General features: G+C 41.8%; 2 protein-coding genes across 2 annotated transcripts; both read left to right on the top strand.

Annotated features, from left to right (window-relative positions):
• The first annotated feature begins 1 nt into the window (after window position 1).
• Window positions 2-1,761, top strand: phospho2 (phosphatase, orphan 2). The gene is made up of 2 exons (XM_088605372.1): window positions 2-144; window positions 619-1,761. The coding sequence occupies exon 2, from the start codon at window positions 658-660 to the stop codon at window positions 1,378-1,380; it is 723 nt and encodes a 240-aa protein (XP_088461498.1). The 5' UTR covers window positions 2-144; window positions 619-657; the 3' UTR covers window positions 1,381-1,761.
• A 2,218-nt stretch (window positions 1,762-3,979) lies between these two features.
• Window positions 3,980-14,613, top strand: phgdh (phosphoglycerate dehydrogenase). Its single transcript, XM_088605362.1, has 12 exons — window positions 3,980-4,632; window positions 5,880-6,031; window positions 6,266-6,331; window positions 6,555-6,609; window positions 7,396-7,494; window positions 7,696-7,828; window positions 8,291-8,439; window positions 9,337-9,489; window positions 10,071-10,209; window positions 11,331-11,458; window positions 12,408-12,633; window positions 14,038-14,613. Exons 1-12 carry the CDS (start codon window positions 4,495-4,497, stop codon window positions 14,190-14,192), a joined length of 1,593 nt encoding a protein of 530 aa, XP_088461488.1. The 5' UTR covers window positions 3,980-4,494; the 3' UTR covers window positions 14,193-14,613.
• Window positions 14,614-14,668: the final 55 nt, after the last annotated feature.

Below are 14,668 nucleotides of genomic sequence, written 5' to 3'. Positions count from 1 at the left end.
CCATAAACCTTGACCTACAATAAAGTAAACGTGACCAATCAGAGTGCAGAACATGTGAAAGAACCAGTGACGAATGCAACCGGCGAGCTCTTTGAGAGAAAGGTGTAGTGCGGTGATAAGCAGTATAGATGCTGCTTTAAACTGGTAATTATCGTTTTCTGTTTACTTCGAGAAACTCATTCTAAATTCCTTTATGTATCTCTTTATGGGGTTGTTTCCTAAAACCTAGCGATGTGATTTTCAAATGCTCGGGGTGTTGTCGGGGTGACACGATTAGAATGTCACGCGTTACACAACAATGTTATTTGTAGATGGAAAATAGCTTTCATTTGGGTGCGAATATTTTCAGATCTCTAGCACTGTGCTTAGAAACGTGTCAGATCGGCATGATCGCTAAAAGTGCTGAAGCATTAATGTTTTTTGATCTGTCGCCAGGTGAAAAGCTGTACTCATGGTGCCTTTATCTATATTTAGAACACTGTGTACAGATCAGGTGATATATAGGGCATAGATTTTCAAATCAAAGCAGGTCATGAAATTCTATAATATTGTATTTTTTAATGCACCCCCCAACCCATTTGCACCAAGACTTACGTTTGATTTCTGTTTTGGGAACAGGACTCTTCTCGCTTCTCGCTTCTCAGTCTGCAGCGGACGATGAAAGCTCTTGTAGTGTTCGACTTCGACCACACGGTGGTGGACGACAATAGTGACACTTGGGTGGTCAGGTGCGTGCCTGAGCAACGCCTGCCGGACTGGCTGGTAAAAACCTACCAAAAAGGTCGCTGGACTGAATACATGGGTCGGGTGTTGTCTTACATCGGTGACCTGGGTGTCAGCGAGGCGGAAATGAGGAGTCTGATGGAAACTATCCCTTTTACACACGGGATGATGGAAGTTCTAAGCTTCGTTGCTCAAAACAAAGACGCCATCGACTGCATCATCATTTCAGATTCCAACACCGTGTTCATCGACTGGATTTTACGGGCGTCCAACGTCCAGGGGGCGGTGGACAGGGTCTTCACCAACCCCGCCTGGTTCGACGAGCGCGGCCGCCTGGCGGTGCGGTGCTTCCACTCGCACGGCTGCGCGCACTGCCCGGTGAACCTGTGCAAAAGAAAAGCGCTGGAGGACTTTCTGGCGAGCCAGCTGCGCGAAGGTGTGCGGTACCGGCGCACGGTTTACGCTGGCGACGGCGGGAATGACCTCTGTCCCGCGAAGAGCCTGACGGAAGGGGACACCGTTATGCCACGAAAGGGCTACACGCTGGACAAACAGCTGGCCGCCAACGCGCGGACCCCGAGCGTCCTGAAAGCGCGAGTCGTGGTCTGGTCCAGCGGGCTTGACATCCTCAAGGAAATCAGTTCCTCTGTGAAATAGTCCTGCCATCACGCTGCTTCATTCTTTACCCCTGATGGTTGTGCCGTCGTGTGGTGTTTTTTTGTTTTAACATTTGAACGTTTCACGGAAATGTCCATAGTTGCGTTTCTGATCCCCCTGGCACTTGGCTATGGAGAACTTATTTGGTTACGCATGTAGATGACATATTTACATTTCATCACATTTAGATCAGTATTAAATACAGCAACAATGCTGTACTGTTAATCTTGCAAACGAATTGAAAATCGTGTATTAACTCTCATACAGACTAGGGACGAAAGCCACGCTTCAAAATGTATTTTGAAAGGCACACAAGTTGATCTTTTAATGAATTACAGTATAATTGTATGTTTTTCAAAATAAACAGTGCATTACGTCTTTCGTCATTGTTTTTTTTTCTCCAGTTTTCTTAGAAGTATATTTAACAAGATTTTTCCCAACTGTACAGGGTTTCCTTGTGGCGCAAATAACCAAGTGACCAATACCTGCAGAAGAATTAATAATTAAGAGACTTCAGTGTCCCAGTTAGTGATGAGATTGCACTCAAGTGTGCGAGTGGATATGAAAGTCAGGGGGAAAATTCCACAAGGGTCTTTATTTTATGTGCTCTAAAATCTTAAGAAGCACCAACAAAAGATTGATAATTGGTTAAGATGTAAATTGTAAAACATATTTAAGTGGACAAATATTTAGAAAACCCTTTAAAATGCCATTCACAATACCCTGCTTTGTTTTAACACTGAAGGTACTCATAGAGGTGATTGTAGAGGCATCTTAGGCAAGTTTCTGAAGATCACACAGTTACATATGTGGTGCAGAGGCAGAGACATTCAAGAGAGTCTTAAAATATTTTCCATTCCTTGCACTCATCTTCAGCATTTCACAGGTATGACTGCTTAGTTATGAACATGAGTCCCCCCTGTTTAGTTTGGACATTAGGTTTGTTACTCCAAAATGTGCTATGCACCGCAGACAAACGTGTTCTTTCTGCTTGCCTTAAAGAAAATGAAATTACCAGTCATGTGCCATTGGAATTGAATGCACATGGAGGGCATGTGCCTTTTGTAATGTCTGACGAAGGTTTCTTTCATCCATTCTTCACTGCACTTGGCCTCGTAGTACAAAGTATCTTTTTATTTTGTACCTGGAATTGCACTTTTTTTGTGACTCCATGTTGTAGTGCTGGTATATGACTGTGTTGTGACTATATACCTGTAGTACATCAGCCAGAGTTGCACTTTAAAGTTATGTTGTTTTCCCCTATATACCTGAATTTGACAGAATTGTGGAACCAGATCTTGAACTAATGAGTTTGATGGAGTTCAAGTAGGTGGCTTGAAGAAGGCTCCACAGCCAAAACGTATTTCTTTTCTTCTCTTTTCAGCATGGAATAGACCTTTACTTGTTCCTAATTTGTTTAATTGCTTTCCTCGTGTTGCACACCATAGATAATTTTATTTGGTGTTCTATTTATGTTTCTATATGGCACTGTTGTACATTTGGTCCAGTAACCCCTGATCCCCTTTTGTGCACATATGTTGATTACCTTTGGTTGAATAAATGAAATTACTCTCACATGGGAATTCTTGTTTTCCTTCTTAGTACTCTTATGTCTCTGTGGCTATGCTAAGCTAAACCCCTGTATATATTCTAAACTCCTAATGTCATTGAGGGACAGAATCTTAATGTTCTTTAAGAAAGTTTACAAATAGAAGGAGATCATTCAGCTCATCTGGCCAAATTTGGTAGCTCATTGATCCGAGTGTCTCATACAGCTCTTTCTTGAAAGAGGCCAGGGTAAGGGCATCTATTACATGGCTGGGCAACCTACAGTAAGTCATCAACAGAAGATCTTTCAAAAGTGCTAACTGGAGCCCCAGTGCAGTCAGTCTTATAGGTCACCTGTTTTTAAAAGCTGGGATCACCAGTGAACTACCAACGAATCGAGCACGCGCTGTAATCTGAGAACTCTGGTCCTCAAGGGCTGAAGACTTTAGGCCTAAACGATCTCTTATTTTTTCACATCAGCCATCTTAAGCGCTTCGAGAAGCCACCTTTGAAGGCGCTACATAAAGTTTATATTTATTTAGTTGATCAAGCTGATCCTCCTCCTCTCCACTCTTTCCCACTCCATCCACTGCCCCTTCTCGGCCTGAGAGACAGCCCTGGGGCACCTGGAGGCCTCCTCCTGATAGCGCCCTTCTTTTACAACCAGACACCACCATTGCGACGATGGTGAAGACTTGTGCCAGGCGAATCTTTTAGCTCTTAGACCTCAGCCCCCCTCTTCCCTGCTGTGTTTGCCCCACGATGTCCTTTTGCCTAGGGGGTGCCGTTGCCTGCACACGGCCCCCTTTGGTGTCCATTTCAGTCCCATTGCCGATGTGGGTGCTGCATTCTTTATCACATCCCTCAACTCCGTCGGCATCACCCTATTTGTTGCATCAGTATTCCTCTGTGAAGCTGGGGTGTGGTAATTTAAGCACTCAGTTCCCACAGAGCCCTGTGCTGCTTTCTCATATAAAACACTAGTTAGACCTGACCTGACTTGTGATAGTGTTTAGTTGTGCAACCACATCACGGTCCCGGTCTGACCAGAATAATGCAGCAGACCAAAGCACTGGAATGTATCACAATGGCGTCGCGAATGATCAAGTCATGAAAACGACGCCAGAGACATTTAGTCAATTCATGTACGTTTTAATTATTTTCTAAAAACAACTCATGCGTAGCGGAGTAATATGGAAATATACGGTATAGAGTGTACATGTACAGTATAGGAGCTTCAAAATCGCTTGAAAAAAAAAGATTTTTAAAACAATGCAAAAGGGGAGCAATTGAAATTACAACTTAAGTTCAAACAAAATCCTATTAATGACGAATTCCCCAAAACGTCCCCGAGTTGTTTTTTGTTTTGGAAAACTCACATCTTTGGCTTTGCTCCAGCAGATGCTTGAAGAGGCGGGGCTGTTCACAGTCATAAGGGGGCAGTCCGTGCTTGAAATGTAAAAAGAACTGGGACAATTCTGAAGGTCCCCCTTCTCCGCATCAAGTTACAGAAAGAGTCCATTCATTTGTGAAGCCTTGTCTCTCCAGCTCTGACGGTGCTGCAAAATGGCTCTTGTGTCCATCCAACGGCTTTTAATTAGCGAGAGTGTCGATCCATGTTGCAAACAGATTTTGCAAGAAAATGGAATTGATGTGACAGCGAAACAGAATATGAGCAAGGAGGAACTGATCGCTGAAATCAAGGTAGGAGCAGAATGAAATCTCAAGGGTGCGTGGCATCCCGGCATGTAATGCAAGACCGGGAGTACATTTTGTTTTGTTTTAATGCAAATATATTTATTCACGAAGCACAATTCATCTTAATAAATTATTGATTTATTATTGAACGTGTCTGTTTTAAGACAACGAAAAATAACCAAATCATGTGTTTTGGGGATGTATTAATAAAAAGAATTAGAGGTAAAATGTACTTTTCTAATACCGATGACCAAGTTTTGAAAAATGACGCAACGGATTTGCTCCGGCTGTTGTCGTGAATTTGGCACTGTTGGATTCCCAATTCAAGTCCCAAAGCTCTTTTTATAAAGTTAATTCCAAGTTGCTAGGAAGCGCCGCCTTCATCATGTTTTCTGATGCAACAGCACCTGTGTGTTTCAGCTCCCTAAACTCTGGTCATGCCACATTTGTAACAGTAATGCAAAAGATTTTTAACAGTAATACAAAATATTTTATACGCTATTTTTTTTATTTTCAATGTTTGCTTTAAGGTTTTACAGTATAATAAAAAAATAATTACAATTTTTCTAAACTACAGTTAGATTAGTTTTTATTTTTGTACTTCGTTAATGTTAATGTACACCAATTGATTCTGGATTGTTATAAATCATAAAATGGCTTTGCAAAGTTTTGCATTTTTAATACAGTGCTCTGTTAATTAAGGCACTAATTAACAGTTTTTAGCTGTGATTGGAGCCACTATTGGCACCGTTGACGGTGACCGTTATGTTGCGCTCAGTGGTTTCGCGTCAGGTGATTGGTTTGGCTTGACCACTGCAAAACTGTAAGGACATGTGTTGTTGGGGTGTTTTTTGCGTGTGGGGGGGGGTCTGCATAGGTGCACTAGACAGGTGATATGGTTGCAAATGTGTTCAGTTGTTGAGTTTCAGCTGTATTTTGTAAATACAGTCTTGCTTTGTCAGGTGACTGTTCTACAGAAGGATCTACAGAACCAGATAGTGACTGAAATCCCCTCATCCAGCATCGGGGACTGTTTTTTTATACACTCCATATTAAATCTCAACTTCTACTAGGTTCTGAATTCAAAATGATCACTTATTGCATTTTATTCTAAAGCAACGCTCACGGCAATGTTTAAAAGTTGTGCTCCTGGGATTTAATTAACCCAGACTTAATTAGGGTTACTGCAGTTTAAAGAATCTTAGAATTACTGTTCTTTTTTTCATTACCTTGAACATGTTTTCTTTCTTCAGGACTATGAAGGGCTGATAGTTCGTTCGGCGACAAAAGTGACAGCAGAAGTCATCAACGCCGCGAGCAAACTGAAGATTATCGGCAGGGCTGGGACTGGTGTCGACAACGTGGATGTAGATGCTGCTACTAAGAAGGGCATTATTGTCATGAAGTAAGAAAAACATCTGTCAGCGCCGACTGCTACGTTTACTGCAATTTATGTAGAATACACGTCAGCTGCATGGTGATTTGGAAATACGCGTTTCTACGTTTGCTTGAGATAATTTGCCTTTTCTTTTCATTTAGTAGCATATGAAAATATTCCCTAATTTGTTCCTGATTTTTGTGAAATTCTATGCAATTTGAGTATGAGATATTTCACAATCCTGACTTGCTGTTTCTTCAGTACCCCTAGCGGAAACACCATCAGTGCTGCAGAACTCACCTGTGGGATGGTGATGTGTCTTTCCAGGTGAGACACACATGTGCTTTACCATATTTTCATTTTTTTTGTAGTGCACAGCTTTGCTGAAGCAACGTTGAATGCCTTATGTGGAACACTGGAGGACATTAAATGGACTTTCAAGAGTCCTTTGAATCCAGTATCCATTGATATAAATGAACAAACTTAAAGCATTTTCTTGCAGTATAAGGTATACATAGCAAAAGGTAACTTAGAAATATTCCTTTTCCAGACACATCCCACAGGCAGCTATGTCCATGAAATCTGGGAACTGGGACCGTAAGAAGGTAAGCTTGGAATGACAGATTGAGATGAGATTGTTTTTCATGCAGAATGTTTTCTAATGCTTGGGCTCCCATGATATCCATTCAATCATGGGAGTTAGAACAGTTATAACAAGAGGAGGCCATTCAGCCATTCAGCCAATTTGGTAGCTGGTAGCTAACTGGTGCAAGAATCTCTTCTGGCTGTTTCTTGAAAGAAACCATGTTCTTTAACAACATGGCTGGGCAACTTGTTCCACACTCCCACAACGTTTTGGGTAAAGCAGCGCCTCCTGTTCAGAGTAAATGCAGGTAGTTTCTGCTTCTGTCCTCTGGTACGCGTTTCACTGTTCACATTCAGCTGGACTGGCTTTGTCAGGGCCTTTGAAGATACTGAACACTTGTATCAGGTCTCCTTGTTGACTCCTTTGTTCAAGACTGTTCACTGTAGGACCATAAACTCCAGAATGTTTCTGGTTTGCTCTTCTTTGCACTGATTTCAGAGCAACAGTACTGTACCTTTTCTAAAATGTATTGACCAAAGTCGTACACTAACAGAGGCCTTACTAGTTTGATTACAATTTTAGACTTTTAAGAATATAGTCTTGCATTTTTTTTTAACCATTTTACTTGCTTTTACCACAGTGTCTAGAAGAATCACGTGAGGTGTCAGCATAACCTCCTGTTTTGTTCTCATAGGTTGCCTCTTCTAGCTCAGTATTTCCAACTGTGTATTTCTAGTTCGTGTTTAGAGTGCCTGGACCGTAGTGTCTTTGACGGGATTGTTGTGTTGTTGTGATATTTTCACAGTTTATGGGCTCCGAGCTGTATGGAAAAACCCTTGGAATTGTTGGCCTTGGAAGAATTGGAAAGGAAGTGGCCCTTCGAATGCAGTCTTTTGGCATGAAGGTCGATTTATTTTTTTAATCTGTTTTCGTGTGATATCCATTGTAGAGGCAAATGTACAGCTGCTGCTGCTTTTACAACATTGAAAGTGAAATGTAATGTGTTCTGGTACTGCACGTAATGTTTTTTTCCCCCCAAGTTTCGTTGTGATAGCTATCGCTTAAGAAGGGCTTGTTTTGAATTACCTCATTTTTGTGTCGGTAGACTGTTGGCTATGATCCCATCATTCCTCCAGAAGTTACTGCAACATTTGGAGTCGAGCAGATGTCCCTGGAGCAGCTGTGGCCTCTTTGTGACTATATCACAGTGCACACACCATTAATGCCTTCTACCACTGGTGAGTTTGTATGTAGATGATCCTATGTGCGCAACAGTGTCTGTCATTAAGGACAGAGAATTCTATGTTTGAAATGAATCCAACGTCTTTTGCTTTTCAATTCCTCTGAATCTTGCCTCAGTAACTGGCAAGTAAAATGATTTGTTTGAAGAGGGGCTAGAAAACGATTTAAAAACAAAATACGCTTCTCTGACAAGATGAGAACAATTTATTAGTTGGGTATATTTGTCCCAGAAGGAATAATCATTGTTGTTTTTTTCATATAATTCTGCTTTTTAAAGTATCAGGTTTTTTTCTTGCGGACATTCTCTTTCTTTTTAAATATTTAGAATTTACCCTAACTGATGAGCAGGTGATTTAAGTATGTGTGGAAATCTCTGTTTCAGTCTGCAGACATGGGATAAACAAAAGAGCGATGTGTGCTAAGATGAGGTGATTAACTGTTGTCTTCATTCACCCGAGGGCTCTTAAATGACGTAACCTTTGCGAGGTGCAAGAAAGGTGTGAAGGTGGTTAACTGTGCCCGCGGGGGCATTATTGATGAAGGAGCCCTTTTGCGTGCCCTGGAGTCTGGCCAGTGTGGGGGTGCAGGCCTGGATGTGTTTGTGGACGTGAGTATCATACTGCAGTGCCATCAAGGGTCAAAACAGAGAAACTGGGACTGTTTCAGATAACAATAATAATAATAATTCCTTGCACTTATATAGCGCTCTTCTGGACACTCCACTCAAAGCGCTTTACTGGTAATGGGGACTCCCCTGATACCCCGTATTGTTTCACAGAGAGGCTGGATGAGATCCTTGGACCAGTTACCTGCTAACTACTTGAGTTTGTTTGGGCTAGGTGGTCCAAACAGCCTGCTCACAAACACAACATCTTATTATCTCATGAGTTTCTATATCCAGATTTATTATATTTTCATTTGAAACATTGCATAGTTTGACGTGATATAAGAATGTGAATCCCTACAGAATATATTAAACATCTTAAAATATTTGATTCTATTCATACCTACAGTATTTTTATCATTGTAATTCATTATCATTATTTGCTAAAGAAAGTTTATACCACCTACTGGTTACGTAGAGTGATGAAACACATTAATTGGTCCACAAATATAAAAGTCAGAGAAACTATATATTTTTATTCTGGTTAAATATTTTGTGGATTTTCAGATTCTAATATCTTCCGTTAGTGATATGTTTCCATTTGGGAGAAGCAGTCTTTTGAGAGGAAAATCCCCCCAGTGCTTCATTCAGTTTGGGCTCACAGGGAAGCAACAGGCTCAATGTCCATCACAGGGCACATGCAGTTGTTCTCAGAAACCGCTGTTAACCCAGGCAACATGCAGACTCCCCACAGATAGATCCCCAGATCTGTAATTGAACCCAGAGCTCTAGCGCTGCAAGGCAGCAGTGCTAACCGCTTCCCCATCGTGCTGCACTTCCAGAGGGGAATGGGAAAAATTAACTTTGCCACGTGTCTCCTTTCTCTTTTCTGGTATCCAGGAGCCTCCTAAGGACCGGTCACTGATAAACCATCCCAATGTGATCAGCTGCCCACACCTGGGCGCCAGCACCAAGGAGGCACAGGCCCGCTGTGGGCAGGACATCGCCGTCCAGATTGTCGACATGCTAGAGGGAAAGGCCTTAACTGGAGCGGTTAGTGCTCTGTTTTAGTCAACTGATCACCACAGGGCTGTCCGGTCCTGTCCGGTCCTGGAGGGCCAGTGTGTCTGCAGGTTTTCTAGCTGAGAAGCTGTTATGTTGGCCTGTGAAGCCAGTGACCAGGTGGTTTAACTCTTTTAGAGCCAAGTTTCCCACAGACACCCCAGAGCTCGGGGATCAGAATTGGCCAGTCCTGGGTTAGCAGCTTCTTATTTTCTCACTATAGTGAAGGAATCGCATTGTGCTCACTTATAGTACTGTATAACAAATGGAAACCAATGATTTGCAAAATACTAAAATATCATTAATATATTAATAGGGTATATATGTGTTATAGCATATAAGTAACTGTAACATTGTGGAAACATGGTTCAATTCCCTTGAAAAAGACAAATGTGTGCCTTGATATTTTTATGCAATTGTATTTCTTTATATGAGGTATGAGGTAAAATCAGGGCAAGAAAAGAATTGTTGTCGCTACAGAATTGGTGTCTTGTAATGGTATATGCAAAGTAGAAAAGGAAGTTGTAACAGTGCAATAAACAATTGTATATTTTATTTTTTTGTCTTTGTAGGTGAATGCACAGGTGTTGGCAAGCACTTTTTCTCCAAATTCCCAGGCGTGGATTAAACTGGGAGAAGCCCTGGGCACCATTTCAAAAGCTTGTACCATGGAAAACCAAGGGCATTGTCAAGTAAACATCACAGCCCTAGGTACAAGTAATTAGCTTTTTTTAACTGTCTTGCATTTCTGTGTTTTGTTAAGTTAAAAAGACAGTGATCGTTTTCTTCTCAACGTAAGGTATGATGTCAAAACTCCTTGTTTGTGTGAATATGTAGAACAATAATTCTAAAGGCATTATAAAACTCTTCTTAAGATGTTTATTATTGTAGATTTCTAGTTTCTGAAACATCGGGAAAGCACTCATAACACCTAGCCATGACAATTGGACACATTTCAGTGATGTGGTCATTACACCTGGGCAGCTTCTGTGAGCTTGATAGCTGGTTAAATAGCTCCCCCTGGTGATATATACATGCTTTACTCAAATTCATCACATCACATGCATACTGTAGGTATACAGTATGTTTGTGGTAATCCTCAGAAAAGACCGTCAGACCATGTTCACATCATTCAGCTGCTTTCAGACCTGAAACCTAGTCCGGCACACATCATTATAAAACATTTTTTATTTGCTCAGAGTCATGCCTTTGAATTTTGACATCCGAACGTACTGAACTGAATGGAAAACCCTTGCAGTGCAAAATGAGCACACTTAGAGTCCAGACCTGAGGTGTATTTACATTGATTGAAGAATTCATAAAATTGAACACCATTTGTTTTACTTTTAAAAAAAGATGACTTGGAATGAAATATCCACGCACTCTAGAACTTTATCAGTCTCTGTTTGTTTCCATTTTGCCTTTTATTGAGGGTGGCACCGCAGTTAGTATTGCTGCCGTGCAGTGCTGGGGCCCTAGGTCCAATTCTAGATCTGGGCTGCTGTATGTGTGGAGTTTGTATGTTCTCCCCGTGTAAACATGGCTCTCCTCAAGGTGCTCGAGTTTCCTCCCACAGTCCAAAGACATACTGGGAAGTTAATTGGCTTCTGGGGAAACTGGCCCTGGTGTGAGTGTTTGTGTGTTTGTGTTTGTGTGTGCACCGCGATGGACTAGCGTCCCACCCAAAATCTATCCCTCCTTGCGTCTGTTGCTTGCTTGGATAGGCTACCCTGCAACCTTGTATTGGATAAAGTAATTGGATGGATGTTTTTTCTTCACTTCTTCTCAGAAGCTGCGCTGATCATTTGAATGACTTGTCTTACTTCAAACAGGAGGCTCTCTGAAGACCTCTGCAGGCTATCTAAGCTCCGCTGTTGCGATGGGATGGCTGAGGGATGGTTCGAATGGCCATGTTAATCTAGTCAATGCACTGACTGTAGCCAAGGAGGCTGGTATTAAGGTAGGTCTGTGTGTCTGCATTCTGTATTAAACCGTTCTGTCTGTCATTCCCAAACCAGTCTGTATCTGTAATGCTGTCTGCTTCAGTGGTGTTTTAGTGATGAAAGAATACGGTATACTGTAAGTCAAGGATGCTTTTATAGTGCAGGCCAAGCATATATAACAATAAGGTTTATTCCATGCTGAAAGGAAACACAATGTTTCAGCTCACACCCGAAGAAGGCTCCACAGCGAAAATGTTGTATTTCCTTTCTTCTCTTTTCAGCATGGAATAAACCTTTACTTGTTCCTTTGCAGTCTACGCATGCTGACGCAGCTCCCTACTTGAACTATATATAACAATAGCTGAAAAGGAGCAGTATTTGTTGTTAGGGCTTTTGTGCTCTTGATATTTTGCTTGTAGATTAAAATATAGATATTTTAACTTAAAATACTCTATGAAGCTTTGTAGATGATGCTGCAACGTGTTCTCTGTTAACACGTTGCAGCATCACTCATTTGTGGAAGATGCTGTATGTCCCAGTGTTGAATGTGATGGATTTGAAGTCAGTTTTCCAATTCTCAATTATTTAAAAAACAGAATAAATGGAATAAAGTTTTCTGCACTGTCTTACCTATAGTGCTCAGACATGTGAGGTATAGTGTTCCCTGAGGTTTTGCTGTGACAAGGTGCTTGAGGTTTTATTCTGAAATGCAAAATGTACAGTATTCAGTTTTTCCTCAAGTTCAGTATTTGTATTTTGTTTAGTGCCAACTTTAAAATTTGAGCCTTAGTTTTGGTAGTGCAATCAGTGTCCTGGTTTCCTCCTTTCTTGGAAAGTTCCATACTTGATTAGGACATTTCTCTCCTGCCTCACCTCTCCTGCCTACAGGAATTGAAGAAAGACAAGCTATTTTGTCCATGAATGATTATTATTGGTAATGTTGTGCTGTGGTCTTCCTCCTTTTAGGTCACCAGTACTCACAGCAGTGCAGTGCCGAGTCTGAGCCGAACTGCGTGCTTGGTGGAAACATCAGTGAATGGTTCGTGCCACAGAGCAGTGGGCTCAGTTCAGGAGGATAGTCCTGTTCTCCTGGAGCTGAATGGCAGTGTATTCAGACAGCCAGTCCCTCTTGCTGGAAACCTGCTCTTTTTCAAGGCTGTGTCCAACCCTCAGCTTATGCCTTCTGTTGCTGGTAAGAGAGTGCTAGTTTCACTGGCTGTTGCATTTTCATTTTTGCACTCTGCAGGAGCAAAGGCGTGACTCTTCTGAGGACAGATAGGCCATCCTTTTCCTTTGACTGTACTATCCAGAGGGAATCTAACCAGAAAAGGCCTGGTCTTTTCTGACTCCTGAGGTCATAGCATCAGTTGGACGATGAGCTTGCATTTTGGTTTCTATGATATATACAAGCATCATAAAGCACTGACCTAAAAAAGCTATGCTAGTGGCTTCTTTTTGAGGCTTGTAGGTAAGTGCTCGATTAAGCTAACAGAATGGTGCGGTAGGGAAAAGTGTCAAAAACAATGGAAACATTATAAAGTACACTAGTTCAATCCTACTCGGAGTGTTGGGGGTTTGATGGAGGCCTCACACTGAGCAATGTGTCAGGACCTCAATGCCTCATGTAGAACTTCCCATCTCAGTGCCCTATAGGCGACACTTCTTGGTGTCACGGATGTCAGAAGGGATGTACCGTGGAGAGGCAGGATAGCAGAAAAAGACCCATATGCGTAGCGGCGGAACGGGGGATAAGCCTGTACTCAGCAGTTCAGGAGTCGTATAGAAACCAATGCCCTCAGGCAGCGGACGTGGGGCGACCTGGTGCTAGGCGGGTCTAAGGACATCCGAACCTCAATGCTGAGTGAAGGTGAATGAGAGACCTGGAAATATATAGCCCCAGAGAGAGAGACACTGGGACAGCAAAGCACAGGAAACTAGGGACAGGACAGATTAAGAGCTCCCTCTGGCTGCAGAGGGTGTGACCCTTGGTTATGCATACAGCAATGGGTTTCTGGAATAAACGTCTTGGCCATTTCGATTAAGTTTATTCCCTTTAGTGAGCTGAGATATTTCTGTCAATATGCCACTGAAAGTAAAACAAACAATGTGGATTGAAAACTTCCTCTTGTTTGTAGCTTTCTTAAGCTCGAAGTTATTGTATTTTTTTTTGCTGATGTTGCCTTTTCTTTTTTTTTGTTATATGACATTTTTCATGTACTACTCAGAGTTTCCAGTTCCCTATAATGTTTTTTTTTGGAGACCACTGATTTTTTTTAAATTTTAGAATCGAACTTTTCTTGGGAAAATTCCACTCTGAGGCAGGCGCGGCAGTGGTTAACATTGCTGCCGCCCACCCCTGGGGCTCTGGGTTCGATTCCGGACCTGGAGTGCTATCAGCGTAGAGTCGGAGAAAAGGGTTAGAAAATCGATGGATGGAAGTCCGCATTGAGTTCTTCCAAGCCTTCAACATGACATTTGACAGCTATCTGCTTCCAGTGCACCCCTGGAGATGTGTTTTTGAAGTCGAAACATTTTGATCTCAGATTGCTGTGCCTGACTGTCAGCAGACTGTCCAGAACAGGTGTGTGTCTTCCAGGTGTGCTGGCTGCTGCCGGACTTCAGATGGAGACGTTCAGTGCCTCCTCATCCACTACAGGGGAGCAGTGGTGCTGTGTTGGAGTCTCATCACTGCTCAGCGACTTGAACGTCTTGAAGCCTCATGTGAAGGAAGTTACACAGCTATCTGTCTAAAACGTGGGGAGCAGATTACAACCAGCTATGAGCAACCAGATCCTTAAGATGTTGCATCAATCATTCCATGGGTTTTAGAAAAGTTCTGAAGTCGTGCATTCAAAGCATTGATCTGTAGTTATTACAATCACCTTGCTCAACTTCAGTAAGCTTTGGACACCTATTTATTTGTTCTTAGCAACATTTGAAACACATAAGCTAGCCTTTAAATATGAAAATGTACGCTTTTGCTTTTGTTTTTTTTAATTAAGTGTTAAACCAGTAAACAATCAGAAAGTGCCTGTTGTGTTTACAGTACATTGCAAAACATTGGGGGTATTTGTTTGGTATGTATTCAATTTGCTCAAAACAAATTTAAAAATAGTTTTCTTCTAACCTTATCGCTTAGTACTCTGCTTTTGAAATAAAGGATTTAATATTATGGTCGTATGAGTGAGGTGTTTCTTGCAGTGTTTTGTATGCAAAGCTTCCCGAAC

This window comes from Lepisosteus platostomus, chromosome 14, assembly GCF_059453375.1.
Source record: "Lepisosteus platostomus isolate fLepPlt1 chromosome 14, fLepPlt1.hap1, whole genome shotgun sequence".
NCBI classification, from domain to species: domain Eukaryota; kingdom Metazoa; phylum Chordata; class Actinopteri; order Semionotiformes; family Lepisosteidae; genus Lepisosteus; species Lepisosteus platostomus.
Note: the sequence above shows the minus strand (reverse complement) of the source record. Positions and strands in the feature narration are given on the sequence as shown.